Source organism: Protopterus annectens, chromosome 4.part1, assembly GCF_019279795.1.
Source record: "Protopterus annectens isolate FY-2018-M chromosome 4.part1, PAN1.0, whole genome shotgun sequence".
NCBI lineage: Eukaryota > Metazoa > Chordata > Ceratodontiformes > Protopteridae > Protopterus > Protopterus annectens.
In genome coordinates, this window is record NC_056734.1 from 153179841 (window position 1) to 153205654 (window position 25814).

General features: G+C 39.3%; 1 protein-coding gene across 1 annotated transcript in view; it reads left to right on the top strand.

The window, feature by feature from the left end:
• The window catches only part of SLC2A2 (solute carrier family 2 member 2), a 438812-nt gene that overhangs the window by 168580 nt on the left and 244418 nt on the right, over positions 1-25814 (top strand). The window contains exon 3 of the mRNA XM_044070056.1: positions 20119-20318. Coding sequence (XP_043925991.1) covers positions 20119-20318 — 200 coding nt within the window. The remainder of the gene's footprint in view (positions 1-20118; positions 20319-25814) is intronic.

Sequence of the window (25814 nt, forward strand, 5' to 3'; positions counted from 1 at the left end):
TCCTATGCGGATTTCTGACCCCCTACTCACTCAGCCACTGTCCTCATGTGATATGTAGTACTGGATGGGAGGTACATAAATAGCTGGGTTCACCAGGCAAGCTGATAAGACAACTGCAGAGAAGTGAATGAAAAAAAGTATTTACTATCCATCTAAATGGCAGGCATTTTCACTGCAAGCTTTAGACAGACTATGTTTTCATTCTTTGTACCCTTCTTTTCATATTGATAGTTTGGTCAGTCAGCTCTTATCCTATAAGTATCTTTTTTATACCAGTGAATCCATAGCTAGACTGACATGATTCTCCATTTTTAATCACACCTGATTTTCCATATACATATTGTAGCATTGTAAACTACAGCTAGAAATTATCATGCATCCTGAGGTTAATTTTATTCTAGATCTTGCTAAAGTGTATACCAATGGCAGACATCTAATGGGAACTTTATACCACAAATATTTGTGATTCTATTTTTGCCTTCTTCACATTATCCACATCATCAGTGATATCAGAACTTGTTGGGTCAGTTTTAGATTTCTGCTTTCTACTTTCTTTTTTTGCCAGCAGTAATTATTGAGTTTGCTTATGTATGTTCATATTAAAAGTAGTAGTTTGTCCTATTCTGGAACCATAAGAGGCTTAGTAAGTCTCACTGCCTTTCCAATCATGTTTACAGCAGCCCTTTCATCTCCACTTTATATGTTTTAAGTCTCAGTAGGACCAAAAGCAATGTATTTCCATGTTACATAAATACCATATCACAACTCAAACATGTGATCTGGATCTTTAATGACCCAAACATGCTTTGTAACAAGCCACCTAAAACACAGTGAAAAGGTACAATGGCTCTTTACTTGAAAAGTCAAAAGTTTGTAATTTTTGAATTATTCAGAAAGGCTTCAAACACTCATCATATTCTGATTCTTATAGGTTATGAAGAGTTGACTTTTGAATGGTCTTTAAAGAAAAGTTTGATTTGTCCTATTTGAAAGTTATGCCATAAATCTACCACTGGGTCAAATAACAGTGGACTGGAGAAGCTAGTGCTTAAAGTAATTATCAACAATATGCAAATGTGATAAGTGCATTAAACAATTAACTTCCAGGACTATGGATGAAACTTTTCCTTAAATTCAATGTAAACTAAACAATAAATTAAAACTGCCCTCAAGTAGAGCAACCTGGTGAGCAAAAGCTAGCAGCCTACCCTGGTTTTAATCCTCCTTCTCTACCTTTCCTGGTCTCTTCCCCATTCCCCCTGTGGCTGAGGCCTACCTTTGTAATTACCTAGTCTGGCCACTAGGTGGCAGCAGTTCCTGCTTCTTTCTACACCCCTATGTATGCTTACACTACCTTAACCTAACTCTGCCCTGTTCTTAGCATCAGATTTAGCCAGTCACTCTTTTACACTTTCTCTGCCCTGTATAGCCTCTAGCTCTTGTGAAACATCTGCTTCCTTCATCTCTAATACTGAGTGCCTTTACTGTAGTCTCCTTACCTCAGATCTCTTCCCACCTTCACTGATACACTTCCTCCTCCTCCTTGGCTCAGTACTAGCTGTCTCAAGCTGTCTCAAGCTCTCTGTAATTGCTTCTTAAGACCAGTGGCGGCTGGTGACTTCAAATCACAGGGGGGCTGCAGGAGACGCTGAATGGGTGGGGTCAAAGGGAAGGGGTGTGGTCAACCATAAAGGGGAGGAGCTATGCACAAAACCACAAAAAACTAACTTTAATTAAATACGCTGCCCTGGGTGGCAAACCATCATTATGAAAGTCCAATCAAGACAAAAATAAGTGTAGAAGAATAAAAATATTTCAATGCATTGGCTGCATGACAGCTTACTTAATATCTAGATGGAAACAAAAGGTTGTGAGGCATGAAAAAATAAATTACTTTTTAAATACATTACTGGAATGCCAGTCAAAATCAAGTATAAGAAAAACCAGAAGCACTCAACTCAAACCACTTCTCCTTGCACTGCAGTTCTAATTATAATATATTCAGCTTTATTAAAGTACCAAGCAACATGCTGAAAGTAGAAATCTATGTGATGCCCCACTTGTAAAAATGTTTCTTATCCAAAAAGACCTGCTGCCTGACAACTTGTTTCATGGGGAAAACATGATAAAAGTAAAAAAATGAAAAGCAAACAAGAAACAAGCTCAAGATACATTGCTTAAAAGATTACTGTACAGGTTATGGACCACACATGATTGGCATTCTGTTTAGTTTATGGGTAAAGTCTGTAGAGATGACTGGAAGTCTCCAACAAGTGTAATGAGCTTTTTCAAATAATGGAATCCTGTCCTTTAATACCCAAGGCTTATACATTATCTAGTCAAGTATTCTCTGCATGGCAACAACAGAAAGGCTTTCAATGTTGGCAGTTCTTTAACAGTATGCTTATTAAAGCTTACTTGCATCTTACGATGTCAGACAAGCTTACCTTATGGTCATTAAAGCATTGCTACTTAAACACAGAGCAACAGGCACTTTGAGTAATAAGCATAAATCTGAGTAATAAGCATAAATCAACAGTACAAAAATATGACAGAAACCAGACCATTCTGCAAAATCAAGGACAGATGAAAAGCCACTGTAGTACTTATGCAGTGTGTCCTCCCCATCCAAGGTAGATACAACTACTCCTTGCCTTGCTTGGACACATCCAGAGTCACTACATGGAGGAGTGGGGTGCAACAAGCATGTCACAATTTGAAATCTCTATGGCTGACTGTGATGGCCCTGACACATTTGTCATACCTCTCAACCTCAAGAGCAAGAAATCTGGACAAAGCCATACACAGAAGTGGGACAAAGGCACAACAATAAGGACAATTTTTAAATATTGCTCTAATAAACTTAGAAAGATAATAGAATAGGTCTTGCATTAGTATGAATTTTCTGAAGGGTATAAAATCTGAAACTCAAATGTCTGTCATTTTCTAACTTCAGTCTTTAGTGATTTGTCACTAATTTGCCAAAAAAACACAATTTTATGAAAAATGGACCAAAAATGTGATGCAAAAATATAAAACAGACACACAATACAGATGCTACCTGTCAAAGAAGGGACACTTTAATATTAGTACTGCTACCTTGAGCAGCTGACAAAATAAAAGAATCTACATGCATTTCAAGTAATCTATAACTTTGATTATTACAGTTATTTCTTAATTGTAAACCCTCCATGTTTTCTTCCAAAATTGCTATTTTGCGGAGGGATTATTAGGGGGAAGAGCAACATTTTGAGCCAAAAATTGGGGACAGTTGAGAGGTTGGCTATGCCTAATTCTATAAAGCAATTTATTTGCATGTACCTCTCAACCTGTTAATGCAGTAAATCTGAACAAGGCCAAATATATTGGGGCACATATAAACAGTACTAAAATTGCTCTTGTATAAATTGAGACAGTTGATAGAATGGCTCTTACTTTAACATGCATTTTTATGAAGGTTATGAAGTCTGAAACTTATTATTTAGTGACTTCTGGCAAATCATTTAGGAATTAAAACTACAAATTTTATGAACAACAAACCAAAAATAAGAAGCAAAAATCTATTCATTCTTTGAAAATCTGGACAGTTGGGAGGTATAGTTCAGCTGGGCCTGTCTGAGTTTGCTGCCCTTCCCCTGACAAAATAATGGTTGAATGGAGCCTCTGCAGCCATTCCAATGAGCCATTACTTGGCTATTTCACTCCATTTACCATAAACACTAATGTGCATACTGCTTTACTTCAATGATGAGTTGGACTTCATTTGAAAGTTGTATTTTGTATTTTACAGCACAAACATTAAGTCATCTGTTAAACAAAGCAATGCAGTCTCACAATGAAAACTTAGCATTAAAACTTCTCTGCCCTTGAAACTCACATTCATTGAAACAGCATTGAAACCCACATTCAAAGAAAATACATTTTGCCAGTGGCAGATAAAGATTAATTTTGGGCTGTTTTGAATCATAGGCCCCTTGCATATGAAACATACATGTGCTCTTTGATACACCTTCCTCATTGTACTAAAATTATATTCCTTGTACAATACAGTACACTTGTTAGAGGGTGTTTTAAATTTGTTTTGAACATTTTTCCAGTAAGCAATGAAACAAAACATATGCACCCATAATGGCAAAACTGCCCAGTTGAGAACATTTATCATAAAAAAGTCTACTCAGACTTCCACAGTCCACCATTATTAGCAAATATACACAATTCTACAGTCCACCATTATTAGTAAATATGCACAATTCCACAGTCCACCATTATTAGTAAATATGCACAATTCTACAGTCCACCATTATCAGTAAATATGCACAATTCTACAGTGCACCTTTATCAGTAAATATGCACAATTCTACAGTCCATATTCAGTGAATTCAGTTCTTGCCATAGCTGTCAACCTTAGCACAAAAACCTGGACAAAGCCAATAATGGGGGAATACAGTCCCAAAAATAGGGACAAATTTAAAATATTCATCTTATAAACTTAGAAAATTGCTAGAAAAAAAGGTTGTGCTACTATGTATTCTGAAGAACATGAAGTTTGAAATTCAAATGCCGGTCAATTTTACTGCAGACAGAACAAAAACAATTTTCAGCAGAGACGCAGGGATTAATACTGCAGACACGTCTTTGTAAAATGGCAGGGCACCAGAGCAAATCCACACAAACACAGAGAGAAGATGCAGACTCCACACAGAAGCCACCCCAACCAAGAATCAAACCAGAAAACCTATAGCTGTGAGGCAACAATACTACCACTGCACCATCAAATCTGCCAGGAATTAAACATTCAGAAACCTGAAGTCTGAAATTCAAATGCCGGTCAATTTTACTGCGGACAGAACAAAAACAATTTTCAGCAGAGACGCAGGGATTAATACTGCAGACACGTCTTTGTAAAATGGCAGGGCACCAGAGCAAATCCACACAAACACAGAGAGAAGATGCAGACTCCACACAGAAGCCACCCCAACCAAGAATCAAACCAGAAAACCTAAAGCTGTGAGGCAACAATACTACCACTGCACCATCAAATCTGCAAGGAATTAAACATTCAGAAACCTGAAGTCTGAAATTCAAATGCCGGTCAATTTTACTGCGGACAGAACAAAAACAATTTTCAGCAGAGACGCAGGGATTAATACTGCAGACACGTCTTTGTAAAATGGCAGGGCACCAGAACAAATCCACACAAACACAGGGAGGAGATGCAGACTCCACACAGAAGCCACCCCAACCAAGAATCAAACCAGAAAACCTATAGCTGTGAGGCAACAATACTACCACTGCACCATCACATCTGCAAGGAATTAATCATTCAGAAACCTGAAGTCTGAAATTCAAATGCCAGTCAATTTTACTGCGGACAGAACAAAAACAATTTTCAGCAGAGACGCAGGGATTAATACTGCAGACACGTCTTTGTAAAATGGCAGGGCACCAGAGCAAATCCACACAAACACAGGGAGGAGATGCAGACTCCACACAGAAGCCACCCCAACCAAGAATCAAACCAGAAAACCTATAGCTGTGAGGCAACAATACTACCACTGCACCATCAAATCTGCAAGGAGTTAAACATTCAGAAACCTGAAGTCTGAAATTCAAATGCCGGTCAATTTTACTGCGGACAGAACAAAAACAATTTTCAGCAGAGACGCAGGGATTAATACTGCAGACACGCCTTTGTAAAATGGCAGGGCACCAGAGCAAATCCACACAAACACAGGGAAGAGATGCAGACTCCACACAGAAGCCACCCCAACCAAGAATCAAACCAGAAAACCTATAGCTGTGAGGCAACAATAATACCACTGCACCATCTCATCTGCAAGGGATTAAACATTCAGAAACCTGAAGTCTGAAATTCAAATGCCAGTCAATTTTACTGCGGACAGAACAAAAACAATTTTCAGCAGAGACGCAGGGATTAATACTGCAGACACGTCTTTGTAAAATGGCAGGGCACCAGAGCAAATCCACACAAACACAGGGAAGAGATGCAGACTCCACACAGAAACCACCCCAACCAAGAATCAAACCAGAAAACCTATAGCTGTGAGGCAACAATACTACCACTGCACCATCAAATCTGCAAGGAATTAGACATTCAGAAACCTGAAGTCTGAAATTCAAATGCCGGTCAATTTTACTGCGGACAGAACAAAAACAATTTTCAGCAGAGACGCAGGGATTAATACTGCAGACACGCCTTTGTAAAATGGCAGGGCACCAGAGCAAATCCACACAAACACAGGGAGGAGATGCAGACTCCACACAGAAGCCACCCCAACCAAGAATCAAACCAGAAAACCTATAGCTGTGAGGCAACAATACTACCACTGCACCATCAAATCTGCAAGGAATTAAACATTCAGAAACCTGAAGTCTGAAATTCAAATGCCTGTCAGTTTTATTTAACATTTGTTAATCAGGACAGTCTGACTTGGAACAAAAACACAATTTTCAGCAGAGGCCCAGGAAGAAATAATGCAGACATGTCTTTGTAACATGGGAGGACACAAAAGCAAACCCACACAAACACAGGAAGAAGATACAGACCCCACAAAGAAGGAACCTCAGCCAAGAATCAAACCTGAGAACCTGCAGCTGTGAGGCAACAATGCTACTACTACACCATCAAATACCAAGCATTGCAACATTTACAAACCACAGATATTATGAGGAACAGATCAGATCAAATATGAGGCAAAAATCTGCAATTTTTTTACAAATGGTGGTGGGTAGGGAACTCAAGTCTTTAACACCTGCATACAGGGTACAGGGTTCAAGCCTGAGGTATTCCCTACCACACCACCATGAGCACCTGGGGCATTTGCACACACACACCTGTTCTCCATACCATATCCTGCCCGTGCAATACTCACAAAGACCCGCGAGATCCCAGCAAAGCTCCTTCTCGACGACGAGATTCCAAGCTCCCTCCCGAGACTGTTCTGGCTGTTGCAGTCCGGATGCGATATATCCTCCCAGCGTGTCTGTGCACTTTAAAAGTGCACAGACGTCTCCTTGTGTCCCTCTATGAGTCCTGCTGGACTGCCTTGAGCATGTGCATAGACCGACGGTAGTCGGGACTACTGCGCATGCGCGAAGTCTGCGAAATTTAAAAAAATAATTTTTTGTTTGTTTTCTTTTTTAATTTTTAGTTTGAGGGGGCTGCAGTCCGGCAGCCCGATGCCACGAGCCGCCCCTGCTTAAGACACTATATCTACTTTGTAAATACTATATCTACTTTGTAAATATTGTAAATAGCTTCTTATGTCAAATAAATGCATGTAAAGTGTTTCCTTACTTTAATCGATTGTTATGTATAATGTTACTATACTTCAATTGTTATGAAGATATTAATCAAATGAATCTCTACAGTACAGCCTTCCAGATACATCAAAATTATCTTTGTTAACCAAGCCTGATACATAATGTACATTCATGTAAACTGTACTTTATTTTGTAACTTACTTACTTTTGTATCTTAAATGTTTATGTTATATTGGAGCTTTTCTCCCCGGACCTCCACTGAAAACGGGCACTCATGGTCCCAGTGGACTTCCGTGGTCACCAAACTGAAATAAGTAAAATAAATAATGTCAGTCATTAAGCTTCTTCAAAGAATAATCTTGGTATGTATATGGGAAGTAGAAAACATGAACAAGAGATTAAATCACTCAAGCCTGTAAAAGATCAGTAGGGTGCAATCTTGACTGCCAGTCCTGTGAACCTATCAACTCTCATTAGTTTACTCTCTCCTTAACTACCATCTCCTAAATCCCTATTGTTGTGGCTTTCCCCTGGAGAAGTCCCATATGTTGGCCATGAGTGGTGGGTTGGGGTTTATGTGGGCCATGAGTGTTGGGTTTGGGTTTCTTACCAAATGCCAATAAGTTTCTAAAGGCCAACATTCAACATATCATTGCAATGCAATGTGCGGTCATGCTTAACTTAGCATGCTGCAAGGTGGTGATAGACAGACAGATGTACAGTTGTACTGAAGCCATAATTTCCTCCTACTCTGCATCAGGCAACAGACAAGTAGTAGCTGCAAACCTGTTCCCAGGAAGAAGGGAAGCAGTTTATGATTCCTGATCTGACTTCTCAGCAGGTCTTGCACAATCCAGCAGATTGGCTGGCAATTGCTTATTGGAGCTCCTTCCCTGTACCATCATGCTAGCCTGTAGTGGTATGGTCATCTCACCTGTACCATCATGCTAGCCTGTAGTGGTATGGTCATCTCACCTGTACCATCATGCTAGCCTGTAGTGGTATGGTCATCTCACCTGTAGCATCATGCTAGCCTGTAGTGGTATGGTCATCTCACCTGTAGCATCATGCAAGCCTGTTGTGGTATGGTCATCTCACCTGTAGCATCATGCAAGCCTGTTGTGGTATGGTCATCTCACCTGTAGCATCATGCAAGCCTGGTCGCATGGTCGTTTGTATGAAGTAGCAGTAGTCCATACTCAGTTGTGATATCTGCAGAATTGGGCTACTAATTGATTGTGAGCCTTAGACACTGTTTAACAGACATAATCTAGGAAAAGAAAACTATGAGTCCAGCCATACTTTTAGATACCTCTAGGACTGCAGATTGCCAATAATTAATCATCTGGTCCCAGAACTAGCTAGTTTGTTTGTACAAGTTTATCTATCTATCTTATCTATCCATCCATCTATCTATCTATCTATCTATCTATCTATCTATCTATCTATCTATATATCTATCTATTTAGCTATCTAGCTAGCTATCTTTCTATATGTTTAGCTGTTTCTTTCTCCCTCTCTGACTGAATGGCTGTTTACCTGTCTGTCTACTTTTAGTTTTTTTTTATTATGAGCATAGGAACATAGTAACATTACTATTCAAGTGATCACAAGGACTGTAAAATACCAAGCCATATATGCCTTTAAGCAGACATATTTAAAAGTTCATGCCTCCCTTTTCAATCACTTAATAGTGTTCATTTCCCATATCAGGCTGGGTTGTCCATGACAACTCTGGTGTAAATTTATGGCTATCCAGCCAATCATCAAGACTAGCTTTAATGGCATTCAAAGTAATGTTTTGTCTGACCTGCCATGGTAACCAATTCCATAGTGTGGGAATACCCTGTGTTAGGAACTTATCTCTCCAGTAAGTTTAAGTTATTCATTGGCATAGATTCAGGTCCTTGCTTTGGGTGTTTATATAGCCATTAGTTTTATCAAGAAACAGGAGGTCAAATAGGAATGGGTCTTTTTTAGCTCAAAAAGCAAGGCAAAGGTCACATGAGAGCAACTAGTAGTTTAAGTGGAAGGAGAGGTGTGCTTATCTGTTGGGAAAGCTGAACGATTTAAGGCCTTTAATTTTCTTGATCAGGTATGTTTGGGACCTTTCTAGTTTAGCAATATGCTTCCATTTGGACATAGTAAAAGAGGCATTGTATTCAGTGATGGGTCTGATAAGGGAAAAGTACAGTGGCAGGATAACTTCTGTGAATCTGACATTCCCTTGGAAGTTAACTGAGCCAGATAGAAGGATTTCTGGACCGTGATGGAAACATCTCAATTGAATGAGAGAGGGGGATATAATTTACCATGTAAAAACTCTGCTATCTTATGACTGTGTCTGTCTGAAGAGGAGTACCATTTATAACATATGAAATGGGAACAGCTTTTTGCCAAATACTACTACTCTGCACTTTTTTTGCCTTTAACTTGAGCTCATTGTCAGTGTGCCAGGTACATGCATATTACAGGCCTTACTGGAGCTGTTTAGTGTCAGTAGATGAGCAGATTCTGGGACACCCAGTTTGCAGTCGTCAACAAACATGGTCAGACACACTTCTGGAATATTGGATTGGATGTCAACAGAATAAATAACAAAGAGGGGAGGGACCAACACTGATCACTGTGGTACCCCATTAGTTACAAGTTTACATTCAGAGAAGGTACCAGCAATTTTCTCAATCTAGGATCTAGCCGATAGTCAATTTTCAGTCTGGTGGATAACACAGAATTTTATATTAAGTTTACCTAATTTTTCAACAATATTGGAGTTTAGTGTCAGAAGCCTTGGCCAGGTCAGTCAGTGTACATGAAGTGAGCACTGTTCACAGTTTTCTGTAACCTTTTCAAACAAACTTACTAAGTTCAGGTGACAGGAACTGCTCTTCTCAAAACCAGATTGATTGGGGTCTAGATCATTTAGGCTGTCTAATCCTGCAGAAATGAGTTCTGCTATGATATGTTCCATGGCTTTGTGTATACGGCTGGTGAGATTGATGGGCATGTAATTGACTGGATCTGTAGAGAGGATAACCATGTTTAGGGGAATCACTGCGGTGATACAGCGGTAGTGTTGTTGCCTCACAGCAAGAGGTTCTCCTGTTCAATTCACAGCTGGAGTGGCTTCTGTGTGGAGTCTGCATGTCCTCCCCGTGGTTGAGTGACCTCTGAAAGACATGTGTGAATGGGCTTGCCTTCGGTGAAGGTTGGGTGTCGGGCTGGCAACTCGGCACCATAAAAAAAATCTACTACCAGTCATTAGCGGACCGGAGTTCTGCTGTGGTGACCCCTAACCGGGAAAAGCCAAAAAGACAAACAACAACAACAACAGTGGCTGTTTTCCAGGCATCAGTCCCAGACACTGTGGATAGCCTGAGGTTGGGTCAAACAGTTTAGGTAGAGGCTTATAGAGTGCATATTTGGCACTGATAAGAATGTAGCCTGGTATGTTGTCTGTTCCCATAGAAGTATTATTTTAGCCTTTGATAGGGATTTTAAGACTTGTTCCAAAGCGATTTTAGGAGAAACAAAATTTTCAGGGATATTTGGGGCAACAATGTGTGTAGGTGGGGTGGTGTTAACGCTAAATGTGTCAGCTAATGTATTGTCTATATTCTTGAGATTGGAACATGTGATGTCATCAGAGATGAGCTTAGTGCATCATTGAACACTCTTTTTTTAATTTGTGACATTACTGCAGAAAGATTTATTTCATTTAGTATCTGTAGTGACCTTAGACATGTACTCTGCATTATATTTTCTAATAGTGCTTTATATTACTAATAGTGCTCTTTGTTTACTAGAAAAATTATGATGTGAGGAAGCATATTTTCGAAGCATGCCTAGGAAGAACCCTGCACAAAACAATACACATCTAAGATACACAATACAATAGTGCAGGAAAATTAATGAAGTGCATTTCTGTTTAGTTTCTAAATTCAGAATGGAAAACATTAAATAAATGTTAACTTGCTTTTCTCACTAAAAGAGTATAATTATTTCAGTTAAGCCAACAACATTTACTGGATTCATTGTTCTGCTCTCCAACTTTTATGGATATGCACAAATGAATTCTTATAAAAATATAAACATATAGTTTGCATAAAGAGTATGAATACCTTACATTACTTGCCAAATCATTTATGAAATTAAGAAAATGTAGGTATCAAGTATGGTGTCCTGAGTGACCCCTTTATGAATAGGGGAATGTTGGAGTCTGTGCATACATCTTAACCTCTTAGAGCAAGAAATCTCTACAAAGCTGTAAATAAAAATAGGACAAAGGCCCAAAAATAGGGACCATTTTTAAATATTGCTCTTACAACCTTAGAAAGTTAATAGAATAACAGGTTTTACATTAACATTGATTTTCTGAATGGTGTGAAGTCTGAAACTCAAATATTTGTCATTTTTTACCTTTTATCTTTAATGATTTGCCACTAATTTAACAAAAAACCACAATTTTATGCAAAACAGACAAAATATTTGAGGCAAAAATCTGGACAGTTTGCAAAAATCTGGACAGTTGAGAGGTATAAGTCAGTGTGCTCTACAGTCAGTGTGCCTTTCATGTGCATGGACTACAGAGCCACCAAGATCATGTGTTCAACCATCTTGTTTTTCTCATTGATTTTATTTCCCATAGGATTCCATGTCTACCAGTGACACTTTCTTGCCTGCTTTATTTCCCACTTAAGTCTGCAGGAGGCCTGTCATTGCAGGAGAGATTTCTTTCTGTGCCATGAATCAGGTAGTCCATTGATGTCCATCGATGGGGGGCTGAAGTATATCAGTTTGATGCCTTAGAAGCATCTTGCAGGGCTGCTGTCACTGGGTCTGTACTGAGAAGGCATGCTTGGCTGAAGGAACAAGTCTTGCCAGACCATGTCAAAGCAAAATTACTAGATGCTCCATTAAATCAGGATCGTTTGTTTGGCACAAAAGCAGAAGAAGTTCTTAAAATGATGGAAGAAAAAGCTAAATCTATGCAAACTGTCAAAAGATTTCTTACAGGTGCAGCCACCTAGATTCGGTAGGCATTGGCCTTCAAAAAACACGTTTATATCACGCTATCGAAAGATGAAAACAGTAAACACTATTTCATCAAACCTAAAATATTTAAACCACATAATATCGAACATTCAGAAGAGCAAATTTGTTCCCATGGGAAAAAATTCACTATTCCGAAATGCATACACACAACACAAGCACACCTAAAAACATCAATCCATACACATACACTTATAATCCTACAACTAACCCTACACTAAACTGTACATACACTACTATCTATCCACTTACCTTAACCCAAACCCTAACCCTAAGGTCCGTCACTATTGCACACTCACCTAACCCATGCCCTAACCCTACATCACTTAACCTGCCCCTAACCCTAATTCACATAACGCACGCCCTTACCCTAACTCACCTAACCCGCGCCCTAACCCTACATCACTTAACCTGCCCCTAACCCTAAGTCACATAACGCACGCCCTTACCCTAACTCACCTAACCCGCGCCTTAACCCTAACTCACCTAACCTGCACCCTAACCCTAAAGACCATACAATCGCACAGTTACCTGAAATTGACCCGTAACTTTCCACCACCGTGCTGAAAATAGCGAAGCCACAGAACCGGCCAACCGAATTTGGTGTTCTGCAGCTTCGCTATTTTTAGCGTTCGCTCAAAACGGGTCAATATTAGAACATTCAAAGTTTTAAAACTTCGATGTCCTGATATAGACCCCAAAAAACTGGTCCTTTCCAGTCCCTCCCAGGCCTTCTCAGTCCAAACCACCAAGACTACAGTCTCAGGATATGCAGAGATCTAAGCAATGGAGTGTTTCCACCTCAAAAACAGGGAGTGGTAAGCCACCCCCTTATGGAAAAAGTTCACAACGACTTTCCAATTATTCTTCCCAGCCATGCCCAAGTACTTGCACCCCTAGGAGGAAAACTCACCCTTCATGAAAAGAACTGGATATCCATTACTCAGGACCAATGGGTTCTAAACATTGTATCCCAGGGATACAGATTCTACTTCCACTCACTGCCAACCCCAAGTGGGTTTCCAGACCTTCCTCCGAACCATTGGGCAGAGGCTCAAAAGCAAGTGCTTTCCCTTCTTCATATCAGTGCTATTCAACCTGTTCCAGTAGAACAAAGGGGACAGGGTTTCTACTCCAGACTGTTCCTGGTGCCCAGAAATGAGAGCTCTTGGCACCCTATCCTGCATCTATCAATTCCCAACACCTTTGTAGTGGTCCCAAAATTCAAAATGCTTACACTGCAACAGCTTCTTCTTATGCTAGCCAAGGATGCCTGGTTCGTCACCCTAGACTTAAAAGAAGCTTATCTGCACATCCCCATAAGGGAGTCTTGCAGGAAAAATCTACATTTCAGGGCAGACTGTATGCACTAACAGTTCTCTGAACTTCCCTTTGGCTTATCTACTGCACCCATAGTATTCACAAAGTGCCTGGCTCCAGCCACTGCATCCTGCAGGTAGAGAAATATTCAAATTTACTCTTACTTGGACAATTGCCTGATTCAGGCGGACAATCAGGAATTGCTACTTCAGCACCTGGCATTCGTAAAAAGACTTCTAACGTCACTGGGATACACCATCAATGAAAAGAAATCACAACTTGTGCCCAGCCAATAAATTGTATTCCTGGGAGCAAGCTTGAACACAACTTCCCAGATGGCATTCCTCACTCCACAAAAGCAGGTCCATTTGACAAACTATTTCAAAGTAATGTCCACCAAAACCAAGCTATCTGCAGGGAAAATACTGCAAGCCCAAGGGTTCATGGCCACATGCATTCTGCTAATTTCATATCCAAGACTACATATGAGGAAACTTCAATGGTACTTAAAAAGTCTCTGGTGTCAATATTCTCAGGACCTGGAAACAGTGATTCCTATCATACTTTGTCTAAGGGCAGAGTACCTTTGGTGGGCAGAGGCATGCAACCACAAGGGACTTCCTTTCACTCAACCCCTTGCCACCCAAACCTTGACAACAGATGCATCAGACTATGCATGGGAGGGCTCACATGGCAGGCAAATGCATTCAAGGCAAATGGAGCCCAGAACAAATTCCTCTGCATATCAGTCAAAAAGAGATGCTAGCTGTACAGAATGCTCTGACAGCCTTCAAATACATTATCTTTCCAGGACAGCACCTGATAAAGACAGACAACACCACAGTTAAAACAAGCAGGGAGAACTCATTCTTACCCACTCTGCAGGTTAGCCATGGCCCTGTGGAACACAGCCTTGAGCAACCAAGTGCACCTACAAGCTCAATTCCTGCCAGGCAAGCAAAATTCACTGGCAGACGACTTAAGCAAAAATCTTCTTGACCCTCACAAGTGGAAACTGGAACCCATCTCATTCAAACTTCTAACCCAGAGGTGGGGAACACTGGAGGTGGTCCATTTTGCCTCCCCCAAAACCACCAATTGAGCAGATTTTGCACCAGGAACCCTCACAGCAGAGCCTGGAAGGTGGATGCCCTATCCTTTACATGGGAAAATCTCTCAGTTTATGCCTTTCCTCCTCTGCCCCCCCCCCCTCAAAAGTACAACTCAAGATCAAACAGGACAGGCCAATTGCAATCCTTATTGCACCAGACTGGCCACACCAGCACTGGTACCCATTTCTATGCAGTGCCACCCTGGCACCTACATCAGACAACTTCCCTGCTGTCTCAGCAGGAAGGACAGATTTCGCATCCACAGCTGCAAATCCTAAACATTGCAGCCCCCCTGAATACACCACCAGCATCCCTCAGCAAACAGGTGCTGAATGTCACCCTTGAGGCCAGAAAGCCTAGTACTAGGAAATCCTATGCTGAAAAATGTAAAATATATTGTTCTTGGAGTCACTCTCAAGGAAAAGACACAGCTGTGCCCACCTTACCTCAAATCCTTGATTACCTAGCAGAGCTGCTCCACAGAGGCCTATCCTTCTCATCCATTACGATTCATGCCTCTGCCATCTCAGCTCATTGTAATACCGAGCCACCTCTCTTTTCTCACTCTCTCTTCAAACAGTTCCTGAGAGGAGCTAACAATTTAAGGCCCCCTAGGCAGCTCCCACCCCGGTCTGGGACCTTAACTTTGTACTGGAGAAGCTCACACTTCCCTCTTTTGAACCTGCTGCTTCAGCAGAGTTAAAATTCCTCTCTTAGAAAACAGCCTTACTTCTAGCTATTACTTCAGCAAGAAGAGTGTCTGAGTTACTGGCACTAATGGCGGTGAAGCCCTTTATTATTTTCCATGCTGACAGGGTTTCCCTCAGCACTAACCCATCATTTATGCCCAAGGTGGTATCCAGTGTGGCTTTAAACCAATCCATCCATTTGCCAACCTTTTTCCCTAATCCTCAGAATAAAGGGGAAAGGATCCTGCTCTCTTTGGACATGCACAGACAGCAAAGGTTCCACCATTACTAAGCCATTCAGAAAATCTGACCAGCTGCTAGTCAGCTTTGCTACAGGGGCAGAGGGCAAGGCTATTTTGAAGCAAACCATTTCCAAATGGATAGCACACTGCATCCATTTCTGCTAAAAGCACCATGGAAAACCTACTCCTCAGGGGAACAGAACTCATTCCACTAGAGCTATTTCAACCTCTACAGCATTTCTCAGGGGAGTCCTACAAGGGACATCCTGGAAGCTGCAACCTGCAGTTCTGTACATACCTTCACCAAGCATTACCACTTACCTATTTTTTCTAAATCCAGACCTGGATTTGCTACATCAGTCTTACAGGGCCTGCTAGCCAGCCCTAACACTTCTTGACTGCCTCCACCCTTCCTCAGCTTTGGGAATCAACCCAAGTGTGATGACTGCAACAGTGAAACATGAAGAACATAGTACAGTTGTGTACACTTACCATAAATGTAGATGTTTGAGTGTATTCACTGTTGCAGTCCTGGTTTCCCTCCCTCCAGCACTCTGGCTTTCTCTATCCTTTCTACCTATCCTCTTTATGGCCATCTTTTATGACAGGGATATTTATTTTTTACTGGAAGTGTTCCACACCATGTAATAGCTTTCTATTTTTGGGGTTCCTGACATCTGGGGCAAGAAAAACTGATGTAATGGTGTCGACTGCATGTTTTATTCCCCTGATGACCTGGAAGAGGTGATAGCATCCGACTCAGAAATCCCAAGACTGTGGTATTCGGGCCAACTGAGGGCTACCTGCAGGCAGATAACCCAAGTGTGATGACTGCAACAGTGAATACACTTGAACATCTACATTTATGGTAAGTGTACACAACTGTGCTTTCCTGCTCTTGTTGGGGACATCAATACACTGCTTGAAGTAAAATAATTCAGTTGGCCACTCTTTTTGGGAGCTGATGTCAGCCCAGGGCTCAATTATCACCTAAATATTATGTATGCATTAAGGTGGTACAGATAACCACCCTCCCAAGCACAAGACTATTGGCTCCCCAATCTTTCATTTCCTTGATAGACACTTCCATTGGTCTTACAGCACCTACTAGTGATTGTTCCCTTTCAGAACACCCGACTGATGACTGGTTAAATTTCAGGATTTGTTACTTTCAGAATAGTTGATGTTCATTGGCTGCCTTAGTAGTTCACCACATACTATTTACTGTACAAGTTTTACCAGATTACGATACTTGTATTTATTGTATTTATCATTTTTCTGATGAAGTTATTCCATTAAAGAACAAAGGTGCTCAATCCACTTGGTCTGTTTATTGACTCTGCATGGATTTTGAAATTTTCACAAGTTGATACATATATATATATATATATATATATATATATATATATATATATATATATCATTATTATCATCTTCTTTCGGCTTTTCCCGTTAGGGGTCGCCACAGCGGATCATCTGTTTCCATTTCTTCCTGTCCTCTGCATCTTGCTCTGTCACACTAACTACCTGCATGTCCTCTCTCACCAAATCCATAAACCTTATCTCAGGCCTTCCTGTTTTCCTTTTACCTGGTAGCTTCATCCTTAGCATCTTTTTCCCAATATGCTCAGCATCCCTCCTCAGCACATGTCCAAACCAATGTAATCTTGCCTCTCTGGCTTTGTCTCCAAACTTTCCAACCTAGGCTGACCCTCTAATATACTTATTCCTGATCCTGTCCACCCTCGTCACACCCAGTGCAAATCTTAACATCTTTAACTCTACAACATCCAGCTCTAACTCCTGCTTTTTTGTCAATGCTACTATCTCCAACCTATATAACATACCTGGTCTCACTACCCTCTTGTAGACCTTCCCTTTCACTCTTACTGGTACTCGTCTGTCACAAATCACTCCTGACACTCTTCTCCACCCACTCCATCCTGCCTGTACTCTCTTTTTCACCTCTCTTCCACACTCACCATTACTCTGAACTATTAATCCCAAGCATTTAAATTCATCCACCTTCGCCACTTCTACTCCTTGCATCCTCAGCATTCCTCTATCCTCCCTCTCATTCACACACATATATTCTGTCTTAGTCCTGCTGACCTTCATTCCTCTTCTCTCTAAAGCATATCTCCATCTCTCCAGGGTCTCCTCCACCTGTTCCCTACTCTCACTACAGATCACAGTGTCATCTGCAAACATCATAGTCCACAGGGACTCCTGTCTGATCTCCTCTGTCAACCTGTCCATCACCATTGCAAATAAGAAAGGGCTCAGAGCTGATCCTTGATGTAATCCCACGTCCACCTTAAACGCATCCGCCACTCCCACTGCAGACCTCACCGCTGTCACACTACCCTCGTACATATCCTGTATCAGTCTTACATACTTCTCTGACACTCCCGACCTCCTCATACAATACCACAACTCCTCTCTAGGCACCCTGTAATATGCTTTCTCTAAGTCTATAGAAACACAATGCAACTCCTTCTGACCTACTCTGTACTTCTACATCAGCACTCTCAGAGCAAACATCATATCTGTAGTGCTCTTTCCTGGCATGGAACCATACTGCTGATCACTAATCATCACCTCCCTTCTTAACCTAGCTTCCACTACTCTTTCCCATAACTTTATGCTGTGACTGATCAGTTTAATCCCTCTGTAGTTACTACAGCTCTGCACATCATCCTTATTCTTAAAAATCAGTACCAAAACACTTTTTCTCCATTCCTCAGGCATCCTCTCACTTTCCAAGATTTCATTAAACAATCTAGTTAAAAACTCCACTGCCATTTCACCTAAACACCTCCATGCTTCCACAGGAATGTCATCTGGACCAACAGCCTTTCTGTTCTTCATCCTCTTCATAGCTATCCTTACTTCCTCCTTGCTAATCCATTGCACTTCATGATTCACTATCCACACATCATCCAACATTCTCTCCCTCTCATTCTCTTCATTCATCAGCCCCTCAAAGTACTCTTTCCATCTGCTCAACACACTCTCCTCGCTTGTGAGTATGTTTCCCTCATTATCCTTTACCACCTTTACCTGCTGCACATCTTTACTAGCTTGGGCCCTCTGTCTAGCCAATTGGTACAAGTCCTTTTTCTCCCTCCTTAGTGTCCAACCTTTTATACAACTCTTCATACGCCTTATCCTTAGCCTTCGCCACCTGTCTCTTTGCCATGCACCTCATCTCCTTATACTCTTGTCTAATTTCTTCATCTCTCTGACAATCCCACTTCTTCTTCTTCGCCAACCTCTTTCTCTGTATACTCTCCATAATGTTTAAAATAAAGATCAGCTTATTATTAGGAATGAAGTAGTACCTACCCTAAACCATACCAGCACTGTTCATCTGGAAACTTTAATTAACTGCAGCCATTAATTCTGCTCCCATTAAAACACATTTCTCATGTAAATGCAATGGTCACATAATGGTGCAGGCAAACCACAGTGAAGTGTCCTCAGAAAAATAGTCCCATCAATGTAATAAGTAGCCGGTGCCTATAAGCATAACAACTTCGCCTCATTTCAGCTGCCTAAAATGGAGCACTAGTGATAACATTAACTGACAGACTGTGATTGATGAAGAAGTGCACAACGGTTAGTGCAAACTATTGCTTTCTTTTTCCACAGTTCAAGCTTCCTGCCATCATTCTCCCACCATTCCTCTGTAAGAGACTTGTTTGCATCTCAAAAACCACCTGACAGAACCAAAGCCAATCATTTTTTTAAATAGTTCCTTCCTCTAGCAGTCCAAATGGCCTTCACAGAAGCACCATTTTATCATCACTGTAGCAGCAAGTGTAGGTGTTAGAAGGTAAAACCACCTTTTCATAATGGGGAAATATGCCCAGTGAGTTTTTTTAGGGCACATTGTGGAACCATGTAGATGTACTGTATGTATGGTCCAGATATTGTGTGAGTCCTGTTCTTCCTGGAGTGGTGTCTTGGATAAAAAATTATATTTCAAACTAATTACTAGTTAATAACTAAGTAACAAAGTAAAAATGGACCACCTGCAACACAGTAGCATGCCTGCCCCCCTCAAAGTGTCCACTTTTGAAGCTGGAATATTTTACAAGTTCAAAAGAGAAAGAGAGAACTGCATGTGTGGTTGAGTAGTTTCTAAAAGGTTTAAACCTAGCTCATCTTTCTTGTATGTAATGTGAATCCACGTGTGTGTGTGCACATGCTTGCTTGTACAAGAGCACATACATGCATGTGCATTTGTGTGTGTGCATTAGTGTTTGTATGTCTTTGAGTGTGTTTATTCACACATATATCTGTGTAGATTCAATTTCTGAATACATATCTATAAAGAGAGATGTAGCAAAATATGTATATGGATTTGATTACACTGCAAATAAATTAAAATCGACCTTTGTACATTTTTCACAGATAATAGAGCGACACTATAATCTTATAATTCTTGGAAGTGAGAACATAAACGTGTCTGAAAAACTCAGTGCAACTGAACCTTCATTTGTACCAAAAGATGCCTCAGTTACCATGTACTGGTCACTATCTGTGTCTATATTTTGCATTGGTGGAATGATATCTTCATTCTTCGTAGGAGTGATAGCAGATAAACTTGGCCGGTAAGTACATAGAACTGAACCAAATAAAACCCTGTAGCAGCCAAATGATTCTAACTCTGAAATAATTTAACATAACAAACATTTGTTGAAGACACAATATCTGAAAAATGTGTTCAGATTTCATATAAGTCAAGTGTATTAATCTGAGATTCAGCATGACTTCACAAGACCTTTATAAAGTGTCCTACAGAATTTATTTTGAGGCTGATCACTGGTGCATTGTCAATGTTATACGTTTTATGTACACAAAACAAATATTAGGTGGCAGCCCAACTATGTTAGGAAACATCCCACTGACAAGCAAGCAGACTGGTCACAATATTATGAGTTTGGATTATCATATGCCTAATACTGGTCACATACCCCAAACTCCTTCAACTAGCTGTAACATAGCTCAAGGTATGGCAATCTCAGAATTAGGATATTTAGTTGGATAGTACATGATACCCCAGACTCACTCCTCCAACTAACTGTAACCTAGCTCAAGGTATGGCAATCTCAGAATTAAAATATTTAGTTGGACAGGTGTTGAGGACAGCTTTTCCAACAGAATACTGTTTAAACTTTTGCTAAAACTGTAAAACTGTGATTTTTACTGAGGTGTATAAAATACCAGTTTTTAGTCTACTGGAGCTGGGATTGTCTGCTTTGGGTAATATGCATGTAGCTGGTATAATGTAACCATTCAGAACCTGTCTTGTCATAATTACATAGGTTTATAGGTTAGTATTTGGTAGGTGGTGTAAATGAGCATATAGAGCCTAGCCATTACATCCGAAAGAGTATAGCTTTAGGGAATACCTTTATCTCCCTTCATGGTAATAGCTACACTGCCCACCCCAGGAGTAAATTTATGTGAGTCCATTCAGTTGGCAATAATGAACTTTAAAGAGGCCAAAGTCTTAAATGATTTAACACACAAAATGAATTTTTTTTCCTCACACGTATGAAATCCTTTGGGTAATGACCTGTTCCTCCAGTGCTATGTATTTTATGATGCATGCAACAACTTTTGGATTGATTGTTCTCAACAATACCAGCACTTTCAGTTGTATAAGGTCTAGTAAGGTTGAGTTTTTCATAACCTTGAAGGTAAAATACAGATCTTCATGCAGGAGTCTATCCAAAATAGAAAAAGTGAGAGGGTTTTTATTATTCTGTGTAACTATGGTAAAAAATGTTAAGATCTTTCAAGCTGGATTGTGTGTTTGTAGAGCTAGATATGCTGTACTCAACTATTGCCCAAGTAAGGACATAATACAAGGGGACCATGACACCGCTGGATGTAGAGGATATAATTTTGACAATTAACTTGGCAATGTAAAAGGAATTCTAAATTTAACTGAAGCTTGTTAATCAAAGGACATTGTACTTTTAATGAATTTACCTAGATGTTTGATAGCAGCATTGACTTTAACTTGGGCTCCATTTATGTTACAATCAGATCAGTTCAGATGTTGTTCATGTTTCACTGTTGCAGTCATTACATTTGGGGTAATCTGCTTGAAGGTTGCCCTCAGTTGACCTGATTAACAAAGTCTTGGGTCCTGCATCGGTTGCTGCCAACACTTTTAAAGACAAGCAGTTTACCCCAATATTCCACATCTCCACATCCTATGTTACACATCTTTACTAATTTAAAGTGCTATCACTACACCTATTTTGCATTTCAAAGCCGGTGTTTTCAATCAGGCAAAAAATCTGGGATTTGAACATGCTACAATTGCAGATTATTCTTTAAATTAAATGTATTTATTATTGTTTTGAACAATAGCTACAGGAATTAAACTATTCTTATACTGTTTTGTTTTACACATTGGGAACAAATACCATCTTCCGATGAGAGAAGTTGAAATTCAACATATAATGGATGTAAAACGTCCTTCAAAACTGAACCAATTATTCTACCAGTCTTCTAAAATATAGAGACGTAAGGTCCAATTGTTGTTCTCCAATCAGCTTACTAGACCATCTCACAATGTGATTCAATTAATTCTTATTTTTCAACTGTCACCAAAAATTCCCGCAGAAACACAGTGGAGGTGTAGCAGCAGTTTAAATGCTTTCATTTCAGTATGTCATAAAATGCCAGCAGAAAGTAATACCTGAGGCAGAACAATATTCACAGCAGTCCAAGCTGTAGATATCACAAACCAGTAATCAAAGAATAAAAGTGTAGTTTATTATAAAACAGGGTTACTGCTTTCACTATAAAGCTTCGTCACATATTATAGACAAATCTCCATACCATGCTACCAAAGAAAAATGATAGAATTGATTCAGTAAAAGCATGGTAAAATAAGATCATCATTTTTTAATCTATGTGTAATTGGGACAATTTTAATTAGGACAATTTTCACAAACAAAACAATCTATTATGTAAAGATGAAAGTTCTTAATAGTAAAGCCCCTGTTGATTCAGTTTCCTGGTCTCTTGAGCTCATATTGTGACAATGTTATTAACAATGAAATTGGTGACTTTTGACTAGACTTTTTTTTTTACTGGGGTAGACTTCAAATGCAACTAGACTGCATTTTTGCATTAAGTCTAAGGCCATGGTTAGAACAGAAAAGAGATGACTCTATCCAGAGTGCCTTGGCGCCCATCATCCACATATTTGCTCAGCCACATAGCTTGCATATCTGCTTTTACCTCACAGAAGTAGATTCTGAATAAAAGGGGATCCAGACACCTGAGGAACTCCACTAGTGAGCAGTCTACTAGATGAGAAGGTATAATCAACTCTTACTCTGTCTGTTCAATCCCAGAGATGAAGAATAATAATACATTCAGTGAAGTACAAATTAATATCATCTCCAAGTTTATCAATAATGGCTTCATGGGGAATTATAATGAATATCTTAGCAAGGTCAGGATAAACACCATGGATTAAATGACCCTCTCAATGATGACATCACTCACTCATCCTCAAAAAGTCAGCCAAATTAAGAAGGCAAGAAATAACGTTTGCAAAATCTAAAAGTAAAAAAAAAAAAAAAAAAAAAAGTCAAAAGTCATACATTTCATTGCTAATAAAATCATCACAATAAGAGCTCAAGAGACCAGCAAATTGAATCCATAAGAACTTTACTGTTAAGAACTTTCATCTTTACATATAACCATGCCTTGTTTGGAATAAAATTAAAAGATCATAAATCACAGATGGGAACATACTAGCCAATAACCTTCTTTTGTTTTTAATTTTAAAATGCTCTTTAAAGAAATCAAGGCATTTAAATCTGAAAACATTGTGGTATTTAACCTAAGTTACAATTCCACTTCATATTTTCTAATAAATATTTAAAAGCTCCACCTGTAATAAGCTCATAGGTTAATACTAGGCTCATTGCCCTTGTGGGACATTTTAAGCCTAGCCAATTATCCCATGCAAGAATCAAATCCGGCACCTTGTGCCTGTAAAGTAAACACCTTAACCATTATACCAACCTCCTCTAATTTGTAATTCAATGGAGTAATAAAAAAAAAGAATTTCCTTAAGTTGTCACTGATGTAATACACTTTGTGTGCCCTTTCTTTATTATTGAAATATGTTCATAAATTTGTTCATTCATCTTTCTTTCAGTCTTAGCCATGTAAAAGGCATCTTGTGTCACAATTTGCCCGATAGACAACATGGCAAACATTTGAAATGTCTTTTGCTCCTAAGGCTCTAGGATAACCAGGCACAGCAACATAGGTACCAAACATTTATGAATCTACAGTAGTAACAAAAACACACTTGACATTTATGAACCTACAGTAGTAACAAAACACACTTGGCATTTATGAACCTACAATAGTAACAAAAACACACTTGACATTTATGAACCTACAGTAGTAACAAAACACATTTGACATTTATGAACCTACAACAGTAACAAAAACATACTTGACATTTATGAACCTACAATAGTAACAAAAACACATTTGACATTTATGAACCTACAGTAGTAACAAAACACATTTGACATTTATGAACCTACAACAGTAACAAAAACATACTTGACATTTATGAACCTACAATAGTAACAAAAACACATTTGACATTTATGAACCTACAGTAGTAACAAAAACACATTTGACATTTATGAACCTACAGTAGTAACAAAACACATTTGACATTTATGAACCTACAACAGTAACAAAAACATACTTGACATTTATGAACCTACAATAGTAACAAAAACACATTTGACATTTATGAACCTACAGTAGTAACAAAAACACATTTGACATTTATGAACCTACAGTAGTAACAAAAACACATTTGACATTTATGAACCTACAGTAGTAACAAAAACACATTTGAAAGTATCATTATCCTTCTAAGAAAACAATTTGGTCATATTGTTAATCCTTTCTAATGTAGATTCTAATTCTGAAGGAGTTGTATGGCAAAATCTGGTTTCTCTTCCACTGTTTGAAATAATTCAGTGTGCTCCCTCAGTGTTTTCTAATGATCTCAAATATTATTCTTATGATTGGGATAGTGACCCTGTAAGTAATCAACAGTGTTAAAAGCAAGTAATCCTTCTTGACTTTCCCATATGGCCTTCCATCCATCCATGCTTACAAGTCACAGTCAGCTTCTATAGTGACTTCATGAACAGCCTCAGACCTTTCTTCTTTCATCCATATCACACACACACACACACACACACACACACACACACACACACACACACACACACACCTATGGATAATGTAGGTTAGCTGATCTACTTACCATGTCTTTAGCAGGTGGGAGAAAACTGAAGTACCCAAAGAAAGCCTACACAAACACAGGGGCAGCATTCAGTCTCTACAAAGGAGTTACACCAGACAAAAATTCACCCAGAGGACTTTTTGCTGTCCATCAACATTGTTATTAATTGCACTACTGGGCCACCTTACTCTTACTTACATAGGATCATATTTCTTTCCTCTGGTGTCTATGACTTCATTGAAAAATATCAGAAGTACTGTTTTTCTTATAATACTTTTCTAAAAACAAGGCTTTTAAATGTAATGCTTTTAAATGCCCCATTGTCTGAAACTAATTTCCTTGGCTTTACTGATGGTTAGTAACATTTTCTTTGACACACATCTGGTGATAATTTGTAACACATTAGTACAAGTTAATAAAAGTTTGTTTTTGAAATGGATTAGCTTGTCCACTTTTCACATTGTTATATTACCTGATTCTAACATATGTGATCTAGAACAACTTCATTTGAAAGCCAAAAAGTCAGTGGAAATACATAAAAATTAATTGAAATCATATAATTGTGTTATAAAAACTGGCAACAAAATATAAATGTTATGAATGAAATAGCCGTAAAATTGAATGGCATCAACTCCACACTTCATTAAGGATTTCTTTGCATATAAAACTACATCTATATATAAGACTGAGTGACCACCTCAAATCATTTGGGAGTGTGAAAAGATTACATCTCCTCCAAAATTTTCCTTAAAATGCATACTAAATTTCTGTTTACCAGTTTCACTGGGCA